At 39.6% G+C, this 10,898-nt stretch overlaps 3 protein-coding genes across 7 annotated transcripts; 2 read left to right on the top strand and 1 right to left on the bottom strand.

The window, feature by feature from the left end:
* Window positions 1–668: 668 nt before the first annotated feature.
* LOC109853416 (PI-PLC X domain-containing protein 1-like) lies at window positions 669–7,608 on the top strand. 3 transcript variants are annotated; one of them, XM_020425546.1, is made up of 7 exons: window positions 669–1,488; window positions 2,134–2,352; window positions 2,836–3,090; window positions 3,969–4,177; window positions 5,294–5,498; window positions 5,851–6,121; window positions 6,292–7,608. In XM_020425546.1, the coding sequence occupies exons 2-7, from the start codon at window positions 2,256–2,258 to the stop codon at window positions 6,530–6,532; spliced, it is 1,278 nt and encodes a 425-aa protein (XP_020281135.1). In that variant the 5' UTR covers window positions 669–1,488; window positions 2,134–2,255; the 3' UTR covers window positions 6,533–7,608. The 3 variants fall into 3 exon arrangements, with proteins under 3 accessions (XP_020281135.1, XP_020281133.1, XP_020281134.1); XM_020425544.1 differs by having other exon boundaries at window positions 2,072–2,352; XM_020425545.1 differs by lacking the exon at window positions 669–1,488 and having other exon boundaries at window positions 1,514–2,352.
* A 20-nt stretch (window positions 7,609–7,628) lies between these two features.
* On the top strand, window positions 7,629–9,945 carry LOC109853420 (chymotrypsin-like protease CTRL-1). Its single transcript, XM_020425554.1, has 8 exons — window positions 7,629–7,837; window positions 7,957–8,180; window positions 8,512–8,620; window positions 8,829–9,010; window positions 9,093–9,191; window positions 9,286–9,458; window positions 9,588–9,735; window positions 9,855–9,945. The coding sequence occupies exons 1-7, from the start codon at window positions 7,653–7,655 to the stop codon at window positions 9,690–9,692; spliced, it is 1,077 nt and encodes a 358-aa protein (XP_020281143.1). The 5' UTR covers window positions 7,629–7,652; the 3' UTR covers window positions 9,693–9,735; window positions 9,855–9,945.
* LOC109853418 (protein lin-52 homolog) lies at window positions 9,768–10,851 on the bottom strand. 3 transcript variants are annotated; one of them, XM_020425549.1, is made up of 4 exons: window positions 10,763–10,851; window positions 10,189–10,266; window positions 10,012–10,122; window positions 9,768–9,938 (listed from the first exon to the last, which is right to left on the bottom strand). In XM_020425549.1, the coding sequence occupies exons 1-4, from the start codon at window positions 10,791–10,793 to the stop codon at window positions 9,805–9,807; spliced, it is 354 nt and encodes a 117-aa protein (XP_020281138.1). In that variant the 5' UTR covers window positions 10,794–10,851; the 3' UTR covers window positions 9,768–9,804. The 3 variants fall into 3 exon arrangements, with proteins under 3 accessions (XP_020281138.1, XP_020281140.1, XP_020281141.1); XM_020425551.1 differs by having other exon boundaries at window positions 10,012–10,110; XM_020425552.1 differs by having other exon boundaries at window positions 10,012–10,104.
* Window positions 10,852–10,898: the final 47 nt, after the last annotated feature.

The following is a 10,898-nucleotide window of genomic DNA, read 5'->3' as shown; positions in this document are numbered from 1 at the left end:
TTTTTTGCTTTTTTTCCCTCTCTCTTTTCTTTTCAAGATATATCCTTTGACATCGGAGATGGTTCCCGATGGGAGGATGTTCGTGGTAGCGGGTCTTTAATTATGCTACCGCTACAGCAACCATCCCCCTGTGTGTATCGGCGAGAACTTCCGAGAAACAAGTGTCTCTGCATGCCGTGCAAGCAACTTCGCCCGGACGCCGTTGCTGAATTCGCGTGATACCGAATCCATGGCATGGTTTCACGCATTTCGTGTCTGCGAGTTTTGTTGTTTTTTTTTTTTTTCTTTTTTTTTTCTCCCGCAATCGATTACCCCGGAAACCGCGCGTCGGTTTCGCTGTCGAGGAAACGAACACGATCGACCTCTCCGCTGCGTGTTCGCGCGATAAATTCTCGGTCGGGGGGGGGGAATCTTTTCTGCTTTCGTTGGCGGAAACGTCACACTCACGCGTCGCGCTATTTAATTTCCCGGAGAGACCGATCCGCTAATCTTGATCGACATTACCGTCCATTACCGTTCCACGCCTCTTGGTTGATTAAAGGAAACGGCTTGTTGTCTCTGAATGTAATTCTTAATGTAATTCTTGTAATTTCGATTTCTCCTGCAAGTGTTAACTCTATGAAGCGGAGAATTTTACGACAAAACAATTATAAAATTGACAAAAAAAAAAAAAAAAAAAAGATGATGCGAACAACGTCTCACTCTGTGCACGTTCAGGCGCTAAGAAAGTGAGACATTTTTCAACACCACTGTGTGGTTCAAAGAGTTAAAGAAACTTCTGTCACAAGTCGTGATAAATGTCAAATAAAGTTACAATGTTAGCTGACGAAAACAAAACTGAAATAACTTTTATAATTTAAATTTGTTATTTACAATGGATTCACTCTTGATATACAAACCCGAGGATTTTGTCATTTTTATATTAACTAAGATTAAACACACAGAAAAGGCTGTTCTCTTTCTCTATCTCTAGCGAAAGAAAGAGAGAACGCGGTTTTATGCGAAGTGCGTCATGATGTCGTAAAAAGAGAAGAGATAAAAGCGCGCTCGCGCGCGGATGTTAGAAGCACGTAACGCGAAAATAAACGATGGAGATGTATATAATTAATGCCATGTTTTTCTTTTCTTAACCGGTACTATCTCTCGGATATCTGTCGTCATCGCGTTCTCGCCGCATCTACGTTCTTGAACTTGTACAACTTGACTTGATCGTGCGATCGCACGTACGGGCGGCGATCAGTCACGATTTATCAACGGAGAGAGGTACGAGCGCGTTGCCGAACCGCGAGAAGAATTATATCGAAGAGTGCGCGCGCTACAAACGTTCGCGCGCGATTGTTCGACCGATTAATGATTTTAAATATTCGTGTCGCGAATCGATGCGGACGTTGAAAACGAAAAGATCTCTCTCGATAAGATTATTTTCGGAATCTTTGTTCCGGTAAAAAAACTGTGCGGAAATAACCACGTCGCTTCTGCGCGCGCGAAGTAAGTCACACAAGATCTCTCTGAAATAATTTTATAATTATCATCAGTATAAATAATATGACAGTATGATAGAAATTTATTAATTTAACAACATGAATTTTTATAACTTGTAACACGATAGGAATTTTATTTGCAAATATTTTGTTTCGAGCGACGGAAGTAAAATTTGAGCTAATCAATATTTATAACGCAATTTTTCCACTCACAATGTTATCGGGTTTATTTTTAGTTGCAAAGTTAAAATAAATAAAACGTAAAATTAGAGGTGTGAGGCCGTTTTTTATATTTAAAAAAAAAGTCCGCATTGTTGGATGAATATGATTGACAAAACAAAAATGAAAAAGGTCAGTGTCAGCGCGATACGGAGAAGTGAATTAAACAAAATTTATTGCAAATTTATTTCAACACGAAAGAAATTTATCGTGATTTTACGAAGATTTGACATAAAAATTCAAAACAATAGGCGCAAAGCGTTGAATTATCGTTTATCACGGTCGCTCAATCGAGTCGTAAATTCAAGTCCGGTTCAAGTCCACGTCACATGCGAGATTGCAAAATTTGCATTTGCGATTATGTTTCTCAGGTGCGAGTTTTGCTCGCTCGATAAAAATTGCGATCGAAGTTGAAGGCCGACGTCTTTCGCAGTCGTTCGCAGCCTCGTGGAAAGAATTGTAACGATTGAGAAGGCACACATAGAGGGGAATGTCAACGTCCGAACGAGACTAGTAGATTTTGCTCGCTAACGACGTTTCCTGCAATAAGAGAAGATGAAGCTATTCGCGATCGTTTTCGCTCTTTCCTACTGGCTGACAATCGGCGCTTGTCTCTCAGCTAGGAGATTCTGCGCGCCAGAAACGGGAGATGGTGAGTTTGTAACGAGATAGAAATTAAGTTGCGATCGTTAATTACTTAAATTAATTATGTTCGTATGTGTAAATTAATAAAAAATGCGTTAATTAAATTCTTACGTCACTTTGGTTCTAATTGAAACAATTATCGGACAATTTAGTTCAGTTAACATACAACACATCGCGTTTTTGTCTCACAAAGAGCAACGATCGTTCGAGTTTCTGATGTAGAAATTTATATTGAATTATACTCGTGTATATATAAAGTTAACAAGATATCAAAGTTTTGCGTGACCCTGTGTGTTATCTCTTGAGACTCAATTTTAATTAAAACAAATTTATATCGAACAAAATTATTATTTTTCAACACACACATCTCGCTCCTCACGCAAGAGCAACGATCGTTCGAGTTTCTTGTGATATAAGAATTACATCCGACTGAAATTTCTCATCTCAAAGATCGTTTTTTTTTTTAACACACACGTCGCTTGTTTTCCAGACTTCCAGCACGCTCACGTGGGCCTGATAATCTCGCCCATAATGTCCAACAAAATGATACGCGAGATCGAGATTTATTGGAACCACGCCAAGTATCGACCGGGCGATACGATAGCTCTTTACACGAGCGTGCCCGCAAACGGCCTCGAGCCAATTTATGCCCTGGTACCAGACGCGCCGAGTGGTATCAAGAGAACCGGGTTGCAGGCCGCGTTCGTTCCCACTTCGAATCTCACGTTTGTCCAACAATGCTTGCGTACGTGTGTTCGACACATATCGCACTTATGTAATTTTCAGTAAAGGCTGCTCATTGAGCGCGCGCCTCTTGTGCGCGCGCGACGGACACAACGCAGTCCGATGACCGCTAATATCTCTTATATATAATTTTGTAACATCTCGCATAGTAGTTTGGCGAATAATTGACGAATTTATCGTCTTAAAGTAAATTTCTAATTTTATACTCTTGGTAAAGAAATTTTGTTTCTTGAATTTTTTTCTCGATCTCCGAGAATAGTTCCAATTGTTGAAAAAAAACAAAATAATCTGTGAAAAAGTTCAGTCTGATCGGATAAAGAAAGTCCCTGGGTTATTAAAAAATTTAAAAAATTATTTAAATGCATAAAGAATCGATTTTGTTTGATCGTCTCTCAACTTATTGATTAAAAAACATGTTAAACAAAAGCCGTAGAGTCACAAGTGCAATTCATCATCTGTTTTTTTTTTGCACGACTAGTTTTCGAGAAAAATCCAAAACAGTAACATTTTTTACGAACGCCGTTAGTTCGGTGCAGCAAGTGCAACAAAATCAATTCATGCATTTAAATAATTGTTTTAATGTTTAAGAACCCAGGAGCTTCATTTCCCCTTATTTTATCGGACTGAACTTTTTCACGGATCATTTGTTTAGCAATTGGAACCACATTCTAGAGGGTGTCGCGAAAAAAATTCAAGAGTCGAAAGTAAGAGCCACCCTGTATATTGTCTAGATATGATACTTGTTATTTTTTTTCTCGTGTCTGCGAGCGAGCCACTTTGCACACTTCCATTGAGAAACGGATCAAAGATCGATTTTTTTTTTGTTCTATATTATCGTCGGTGTAAAAAAAAAACACCGCTCCTTTTTATATCATTCAGATTATCACGTCGCCTGGCTGAGGAACGACACGATAAGACTGACAAATTGTCTGCGAACGCAGCCTCGCTGGATGGCGGAGAGGAAAGATATCCTGGGATCGCTGCCGATGAGCAGGGTGTTTCTGCCCGGTACGCACGATTCCGCGTCGTACGCGATACACGAGCGGGCGAACATCGAGAATATCGTCGAGAGATACGTGATAACGCAGGTATAAACAAAAATTTGTAATCGCAATCGCGCGGAAAGTTTTCAACGGATGAAATTACACGAGGGACCGCGATCGCCGAAAGTGTAGCCTGGTAACGCTTCGTAATTGTTGCGTCATTTAATTTTTCAATCTCCTAATTTGTGACGAAGCAGACTGTCCACTGGCTCGGGACGAGAGTCTTGATTAATGATTGAATTAATTAGAAAGTCGGGGCGGGCGTGTGCGTGCCAAGCGGAGAGAAAATTTTTTATCTTCAGATTTAACAATCTCGTTTGTTTGAAACTGAACTTCTCATATTTTTTGTTCCAAACGACGCGATCTCGTAACCAGCAACAATTTAAAATTAAATGAACATTTGTCAAATGGACATTTTACTTGTTTCGTCGAAACAAATCGCGTTATTTGACGGGAGCGATGCGATTGTTGAAAATAATTTTGTTTCGGCCCGAATGACAAATTTTATTTCGTGACCGCCCACGGGCACGCGACGCTTTTTTTTTTCTCGCGTGTGTGTGCGCGTGGATCGCATGCGATCGTCACGACGATTTGACAATTATTTGATTTCCAAATCACGATTGGTCAGTTCTGGCGCTCGCACGCAATCCCGGCGCACGAAAAACGTATCGTGCGCCGCGGGCTTTACAATGAAATATTAGTTTAACGCTATTACGAAGAGTCCAGTAGCTGAATGAGTTAGACCGTCTCTGTGTGGCTGTGTTCCAGTTCAGTTCGAGATTATTTCCAAACAACGTTTTCTCTCTCTCTCTCTCTCTCTCTCTCTCTCTCTCTGCAAATTAGTTCTAAAACCTAAAATAAAAAGATTCGCTCAAAGATATAATAAAAAAAAAAAAATTAAAATGGTCATAGAAAGTCAAACGATTGTTTGACTCGAACAATCAGCTTCGTTTGAATCCCATTTCCGACGGGATGTTTTGCTTGGAGATATCTCGACAACACACGTTTGTTAAATCTACCCAGATACAATAGTTTTCTCTATGCGCGTGGTTATTACAGAGAGTTTACAGCGCGCGCTCTCTATAAGATCAGATAAAAAACGTTTTTAAAAACGCTATAGAATAACCGTTGCTGGTAATCGTTAGGATAATTAAACTGCAGGATGTAGACGTGCTCGCACAGCTCATCTACGGGGTTCGATATCTGGACATCAGAGTCGGACATTATCCCAACACCAATTCGGTATGGTGGGCCAATCACGGTGTGTTCAAGTCCGTTCCCATGCAAAACGTCGTGAATCAGGTGAAGATCTTCCTCGATAACACCAACGAGATCGTGATATTCGACGTTCAGGAATTTCCAGTCGGTAATATATTTTTATAAACATAAATATCTTATCTTTTTTACGAATTTATCCTTATCTGCTTGTTTTTTTTTTTTATACGCATTGTATATAAATATCTTAGTGTTTAAATGAACCTTCGCCGAATTATTGACCGGAAAGAAAACGTCGCAAATATCGTAAATATAAAATTATTGTACGCGCGAGAAATAAATTTCGCAACATTCGTCTCACATTATCTCGTTGAAACGTCGTCTCTTAATACTTTTGTGCGCGTCGCCCTGTTTCGATTGATGATAACGACAAAAATATTGTCTCTTATTGCATTCGATACGGGAAAATGTGTGGTGGCTATTTTCCGAACGTTTTACCGCAGGTTTCGGGAAGAATCTGGACGTGCATCACGACTTCGTCGGATTTCTCGAGGAACAGTTCGCCGGTTACTACCTGCCGAAGACGTACGGATGGACCAGCACGTTGAACATGATCTGGTCGTCCGGGAAGAGGCTCATAATCGGTTACGACGAGAAACGAGTTGTCAATCGTTACGAGACCGTGTGGCCATGCGTCACGCATCAATGGGGAAACGTCAGAACCATCGAGGATCTGTTCACCTATCTGAACCGCATCGAAACGGAGAGTTTCGGGTAAGAAACGTCCCGTTTGTTATCAATATCGTTGCGCGTGCGATTTACATTTTTTGAAAAACTCGATTTTCAAATCGACACGAAAATTACGATTTTTTCAAAAATCAAATTTGTATTTGTTTTAATACAACTGAGGGTTTTTTTTTACTCACACTTCTCTCACATTTCAGACATCCCAGATCGATACCGAGATCGGCGATGGCGGAACTAACGCCTAACACGTTGGACGTAATTTTAAATCGTCTCGGAAGCATTCGTCAAATGGCGGAGAAAGTCAATATCAACGTAACAAATTGGTACAACAACAAATGGCAACGTAGCGCCAATATTGTCGCGGTTGATTTCGTTCGATCGTCCGGCATCATCGAGACCGCGATCGAATGGAACGAGAGACGGAACGTAAATTGCTGAAGTTGCGCAAATATTGCCGAAGTTTCCCTCATCCCCTTCCCTTTCTTCACTTTTTCCCCCGCGAGATCAGACAAGTGTGCGAAGTATCGAAGTTCGTCAATATGCTACTCTCTCGTAAATTTTTATACCGATTAATGGGAGAAATTTTCAACGAATGGTACTTAATAAACTTGTTACTTACTTTGGACTACACAAGTATGATTTTTAACGTAGCGATGTTATTCGCCCGGAAGAAAAAAAAAGTCTTTCATGTTTAAATTAATTCGGGATATATATTACAAATTGCAACACGTACAATCACAGACGTGAGAGCGCGTCTCGCACATAAATTTTTTACATTAAATTTATTATCGTGCAACGAAACTTCACACCGGATATCAAATTTGCAATGAAAGACCCCCTTTTTTTTCCCGAGCGCGCGCGTGAACGTTAAAATTTTACACGCGATAAATTTTTTTTTAGACGATAAATCGCGTAGCCTAAACGTCTGAGAATCAACGGAAATATGTCGCAAAATATTTTTTACAGTCAATATTAAAACCAACATGTATGTACATTTAAATCCGAATTATCCGATCCCTCTCTGTCTTCTCAAGAAATCTATACGGATAAAGCGCGCGCGTAACAAACAGTTTTGCGCATCGCAATCGCGTAACGCGCACCGTTCTTTTCGCGTGACAATCACTTGTTCCGCCGGATGTGCGAATAATGCTCCAAGGACCAAGCGAGAGAAACGAAATATATATTGTCCGTCGCGCGCAAAGTACAGGTGCGCGATGAACTGAAATCAGTTCATCTCATCCGGTGGAGACACAGAGATGCTGGTATTCGATTGCGGATATGAAACGAAACCTGTGCGAACCGCATCGGATCTTGCCAGTATTCGTCGCCTCTTCGCGCGAAGAGGACGACGATATAACGGGGAAGAATCACCACAGAACCACACAAGACGGATCGATAGTTGGTTTTTTTTTTTTTGTCTTCTCTGTCTTGAACAAATTTTTATGGAATCTCATTTGTCAGCAAATAAATTCAAATGAGTCAGAGTTTCTAGACAAAAACAAAACAAAACAAAACAAAAAAAACACGAGTTTTTCTCATTTCCACTTTCCGTTCGAAAATGTGTGGCTTGTTGTTGTTACTTTTACTGCCGGTCGTAATTTCGGAACCGTGCGAATATTCCCGATACTACATGTGTCAGAGCAATCATTCTCTCGCCTGCCCCGGGGATCAGACATGCACGTTGGTCGAAAATTGCTCGGCGGTTGCATTTCTGATGGATCGAAACGAGCTTTCCGCTCACAGGTAACGAGAAACACCGGTTTTGTTTCTCTTTCTTTTCTTTTCTTTTTTTTTGTTTTTGTAAACAAAACACCGGAATTAAAAAATTATAAATCATCGTTGAAAATTTACCGATTGCGCAGATTACGGCAAGCTGTGTGCGGATACGATCGCACGCGCGTGAAAATTTGTTGCAGCGCCGACGGTTATTCCGAACGGCCGATTTACGCAAATCCGAACGTCCATCCGACCACCACCACCACCATCCAGTCATCATCCGCGAATCTCGAGTGCGGGAAGACTCTTGTTCGGAACAACGTGGACGCTTTGGGATCGTATCCGTTTGTCGCAAGAATTGGTTTCATAAGCAAGTATTCGGCGCGGATATGTTTTTGTGGTTGTTTTTAGAAAATTACACCAGAGTCTGTCTGGAGAACTGCATTTTCCTCAAAAAAAAAAAAAAAAAAAAAAAAAAAAAAAAAAAAAAAAAAAAATTGTTGAAACCTGCGATATATATCGCGTCACATCGATCTGCGATGTGACGTAGCAAATGTGTGTTTCTCTCATATTTAACATGACACATACACATACACATATTTAAATTCACTCTTACGGAGATCAGTTAGCTCCGTATTTCTTTCGTTCACATGAAACATGCGCTTTCAAGATTTGTTTTGTAGCAAGATGTTCGCTTTCAGATGTTTTAACGAACGAGATGAAATATTCGTGCAGCGGCGTGATTGTTAATGAGCGTACAGTATTAACTACAGCGACATGCGCACTCGCGAAATCGGACAAATACAGATTGTACGTATACATATAAATATATATATGTATATATATGTATATATACATATATATACATATATATAGATACAGCAGAGTCAATATTTACCGAAAGATCGGTCGCGGAGTTTCAATTGCAAGATAAGATCCTGTTCGGAGATCGTAGCATGCAATAATTAAATTACAAAGAAATGCTCGTATTACAAATATGCTCGTGTTTGTTATTCAGATGCTCTGTACTCATTGGTGAATATAATACAGAGTCGGATCCAGATTGCAACAAATTATTTTGCGGTCACAAAACCAGTAGCCACGAGATATCGTATGTTATCAAACATCCAGGCTACGATGCCGCAACTTTTTCAAACAACATCGCGTTGCTTCGCCTTAAGAAAGCTATTGAATTTACAGGTAACAACAAGTACAAACTTCTTACATTTACAAATATCTCAGTTATCTCAGTCTTAATTCGATTAATTCGGTTCTTCTCCAGCCACGGCGCAACCAATCTGCTTCGTACCGGAAGACAGATACGTCAGCTTGGGAAGTACATGCACCGTTGTCGGCTGGGGACAATTGTCCGGCCAGCAAAGTACGTATTAATTGAAAACCAATTTATATAGTAAAGCGTCAGTTTATAAGCAGTGTTCATGTAACATCCAAAGTGCTGTAACCCTGTGATCCAGCGCAGCCAACGACGCAACAGTCATTACAGCTAAAACTCGTACCTAAGCAGCAATGTTCGGACTACTTAAGCCAAGGTCTGTCCGTTGAATTGTGCGCCAAAGGAAATTGTGAGCCCTGCTCAGGTTACAGTGGAAGCCCACTGTTGTACAAATATACGGACACATATTTCCTGGTACGTTCACGAACACAAACATATAACATATACTACAGAAACGTAGTTCTCATCATGTTCATGATCATGTTTCATGTATTTTTTGTTTTTTTTTTTTGTTTTGTTTTTGTTTTTGCTTTTTGTTATCAGGTTGGCATCCTATCATATGGGTCTAGTTGCGACTCAAACATCGTTTTTCCATCTGCATTCGTAAACGTGCAGAGATACTCAAGATGGATCTTAGAGAACTCTTAGAATTGCCGAAGTGCAACCTCTCGCCGAAAGACTACCGATTTTGGTATTGGATTTTGCAATTTTTTTTTTTTTTTTTTTTTTTATTGTATATGCATATAAGTCTAAAAAAATATTATTTTTGTTTGAATATATTTAAATATTTGCCGCGTGTCATTTCCTTAGCCTCCTCTAGACCCAGCTGATAAGCTAAATCGTGCAGTCTTTTCACTTCCGAGATAAGCCCGGTCATTGCCAAACTACCCAGTTCTGCAAGAAAATATTTTACGGTATTTAGCAATATAAGATGAAGAACGGTGTGCCGATTAATGTTGCAACTCACGATGCAATTGACTAATGTCTTCCGACGAGAGATTTGCCGTCCAAAAACATGGTTCCATCTGGGGCGAATTTTGAGCAACAAACTCGTGCACACCTGGAACTTTATTGCTGGCTAACATATACGATATATTGTATACAATATGTTGACATGTTCGAGATCTTCAAGAAAAGTACTCACTTTGTTCAGGCCACAAATCAGGAGATGCTCTGTCCAATTTTTCTAGACTCATTAGACTCTCTTCCATACAAGACAGATCTATAAAGAAATTAGAAATCAGATTTAAAAAAAAAAAAAAAAAAAAAAAAATTCCTAAACACAATTTGCATTACAATATTGTTGTGTATATAAGACAAACACGCATACACACATCATAATAAAGTCTGTAAAAAGTTATACACAAAATCAAACAATGAGTAAAAAAAAAAAACAATCTAGTACGTTCTAACACAAACAGAGTGCAATTGCTTATGTAACATAAAAAGTATATTCTTTGTATCGAATGCAGCAATAAGAAAACCACATTCCAAAACTACAATCTTTCTAAACCTTATCGGTGTCGATTTATATATGAAAACCCAAAATAACTCGAAAATAAAAACATCTATATGTCTATCGTTAATTACATTTCAGTGCGTATATACTGTTTCTCACAAAGTGCCCTCCAAACCTGTTTTTGTGTTATTAGAAATTCCATGTGTGTGTTAAACTCTGTCCTTCATTCTTTTAAACCTCGTGCGACTCAAAGACTCACCCGGTTGATTCGCCGTCTCGTCAGTGGCCATAACGTTAATTTGATAATATTTATTCTAAGACTTTCTGCCGAAATAATTTTATTGTCGGTATCGACGCTCTCGCGCGTAAAAACAGCGAAAAACGACGGGATGAAC

This window comes from Pseudomyrmex gracilis, unplaced genomic scaffold, assembly GCF_002006095.1.
Source record: "Pseudomyrmex gracilis isolate BER0280 unplaced genomic scaffold, ASM200609v1 scaffold_48, whole genome shotgun sequence".
Taxonomy (NCBI): domain Eukaryota; kingdom Metazoa; phylum Arthropoda; class Insecta; order Hymenoptera; family Formicidae; genus Pseudomyrmex; species Pseudomyrmex gracilis.
This window is presented reverse-complemented; position numbering and strand designations above follow the sequence as displayed.

Excerpts from the sequence above, each read along its gene's own strand:
- LOC109853420 (XM_020425554.1), top strand. The coding sequence starts at position 7,653 with ATGTGTGGCTTGTTGTTGTTACTTTTACTGCCGGTCGTAATTTCGGAA. Across the intron at positions 9,011-9,092 it reads GAAAGCTATTGAATTTACAG|CCACGGCGCAACCAATCTGC; the intron begins GTAACAACAAGT and ends GTTCTTCTCCAG. Across the intron at positions 9,192-9,285 it reads ACAATTGTCCGGCCAGCAAA|CGCAGCCAACGACGCAACAG; the intron begins GTACGTATTAAT and ends CCTGTGATCCAG.
- LOC109853418 (XM_020425549.1), bottom strand. The coding sequence starts at position 10,793 with ATGGCCACTGACGAGACGGCGAATCAACCGG. Across the intron at positions 10,267-10,762 it reads CGAGACGGCGAATCAACCGG|ATCTGTCTTGTATGGAAGAG; the intron begins GTGAGTCTTTGA and ends ATTTCTTTATAG. Across the intron at positions 10,123-10,188 it reads TGATTTGTGGCCTGAACAAA|CCAGCAATAAAGTTCCAGGT; the intron begins GTGAGTACTTTT and ends CGTATATGTTAG.
- LOC109853416 (XM_020425546.1), top strand. The coding sequence starts at position 2,256 with ATGAAGCTATTCGCGATCGTTTTCGCTCTTTCCTACTGGCTGACAATC. Across the intron at positions 2,353-2,835 it reads CGCGCCAGAAACGGGAGATG|ACTTCCAGCACGCTCACGTG; the intron begins GTGAGTTTGTAA and ends CTTGTTTTCCAG. Across the intron at positions 5,499-5,850 it reads CGTTCAGGAATTTCCAGTCG|GTTTCGGGAAGAATCTGGAC; the intron begins GTAATATATTTT and ends GTTTTACCGCAG.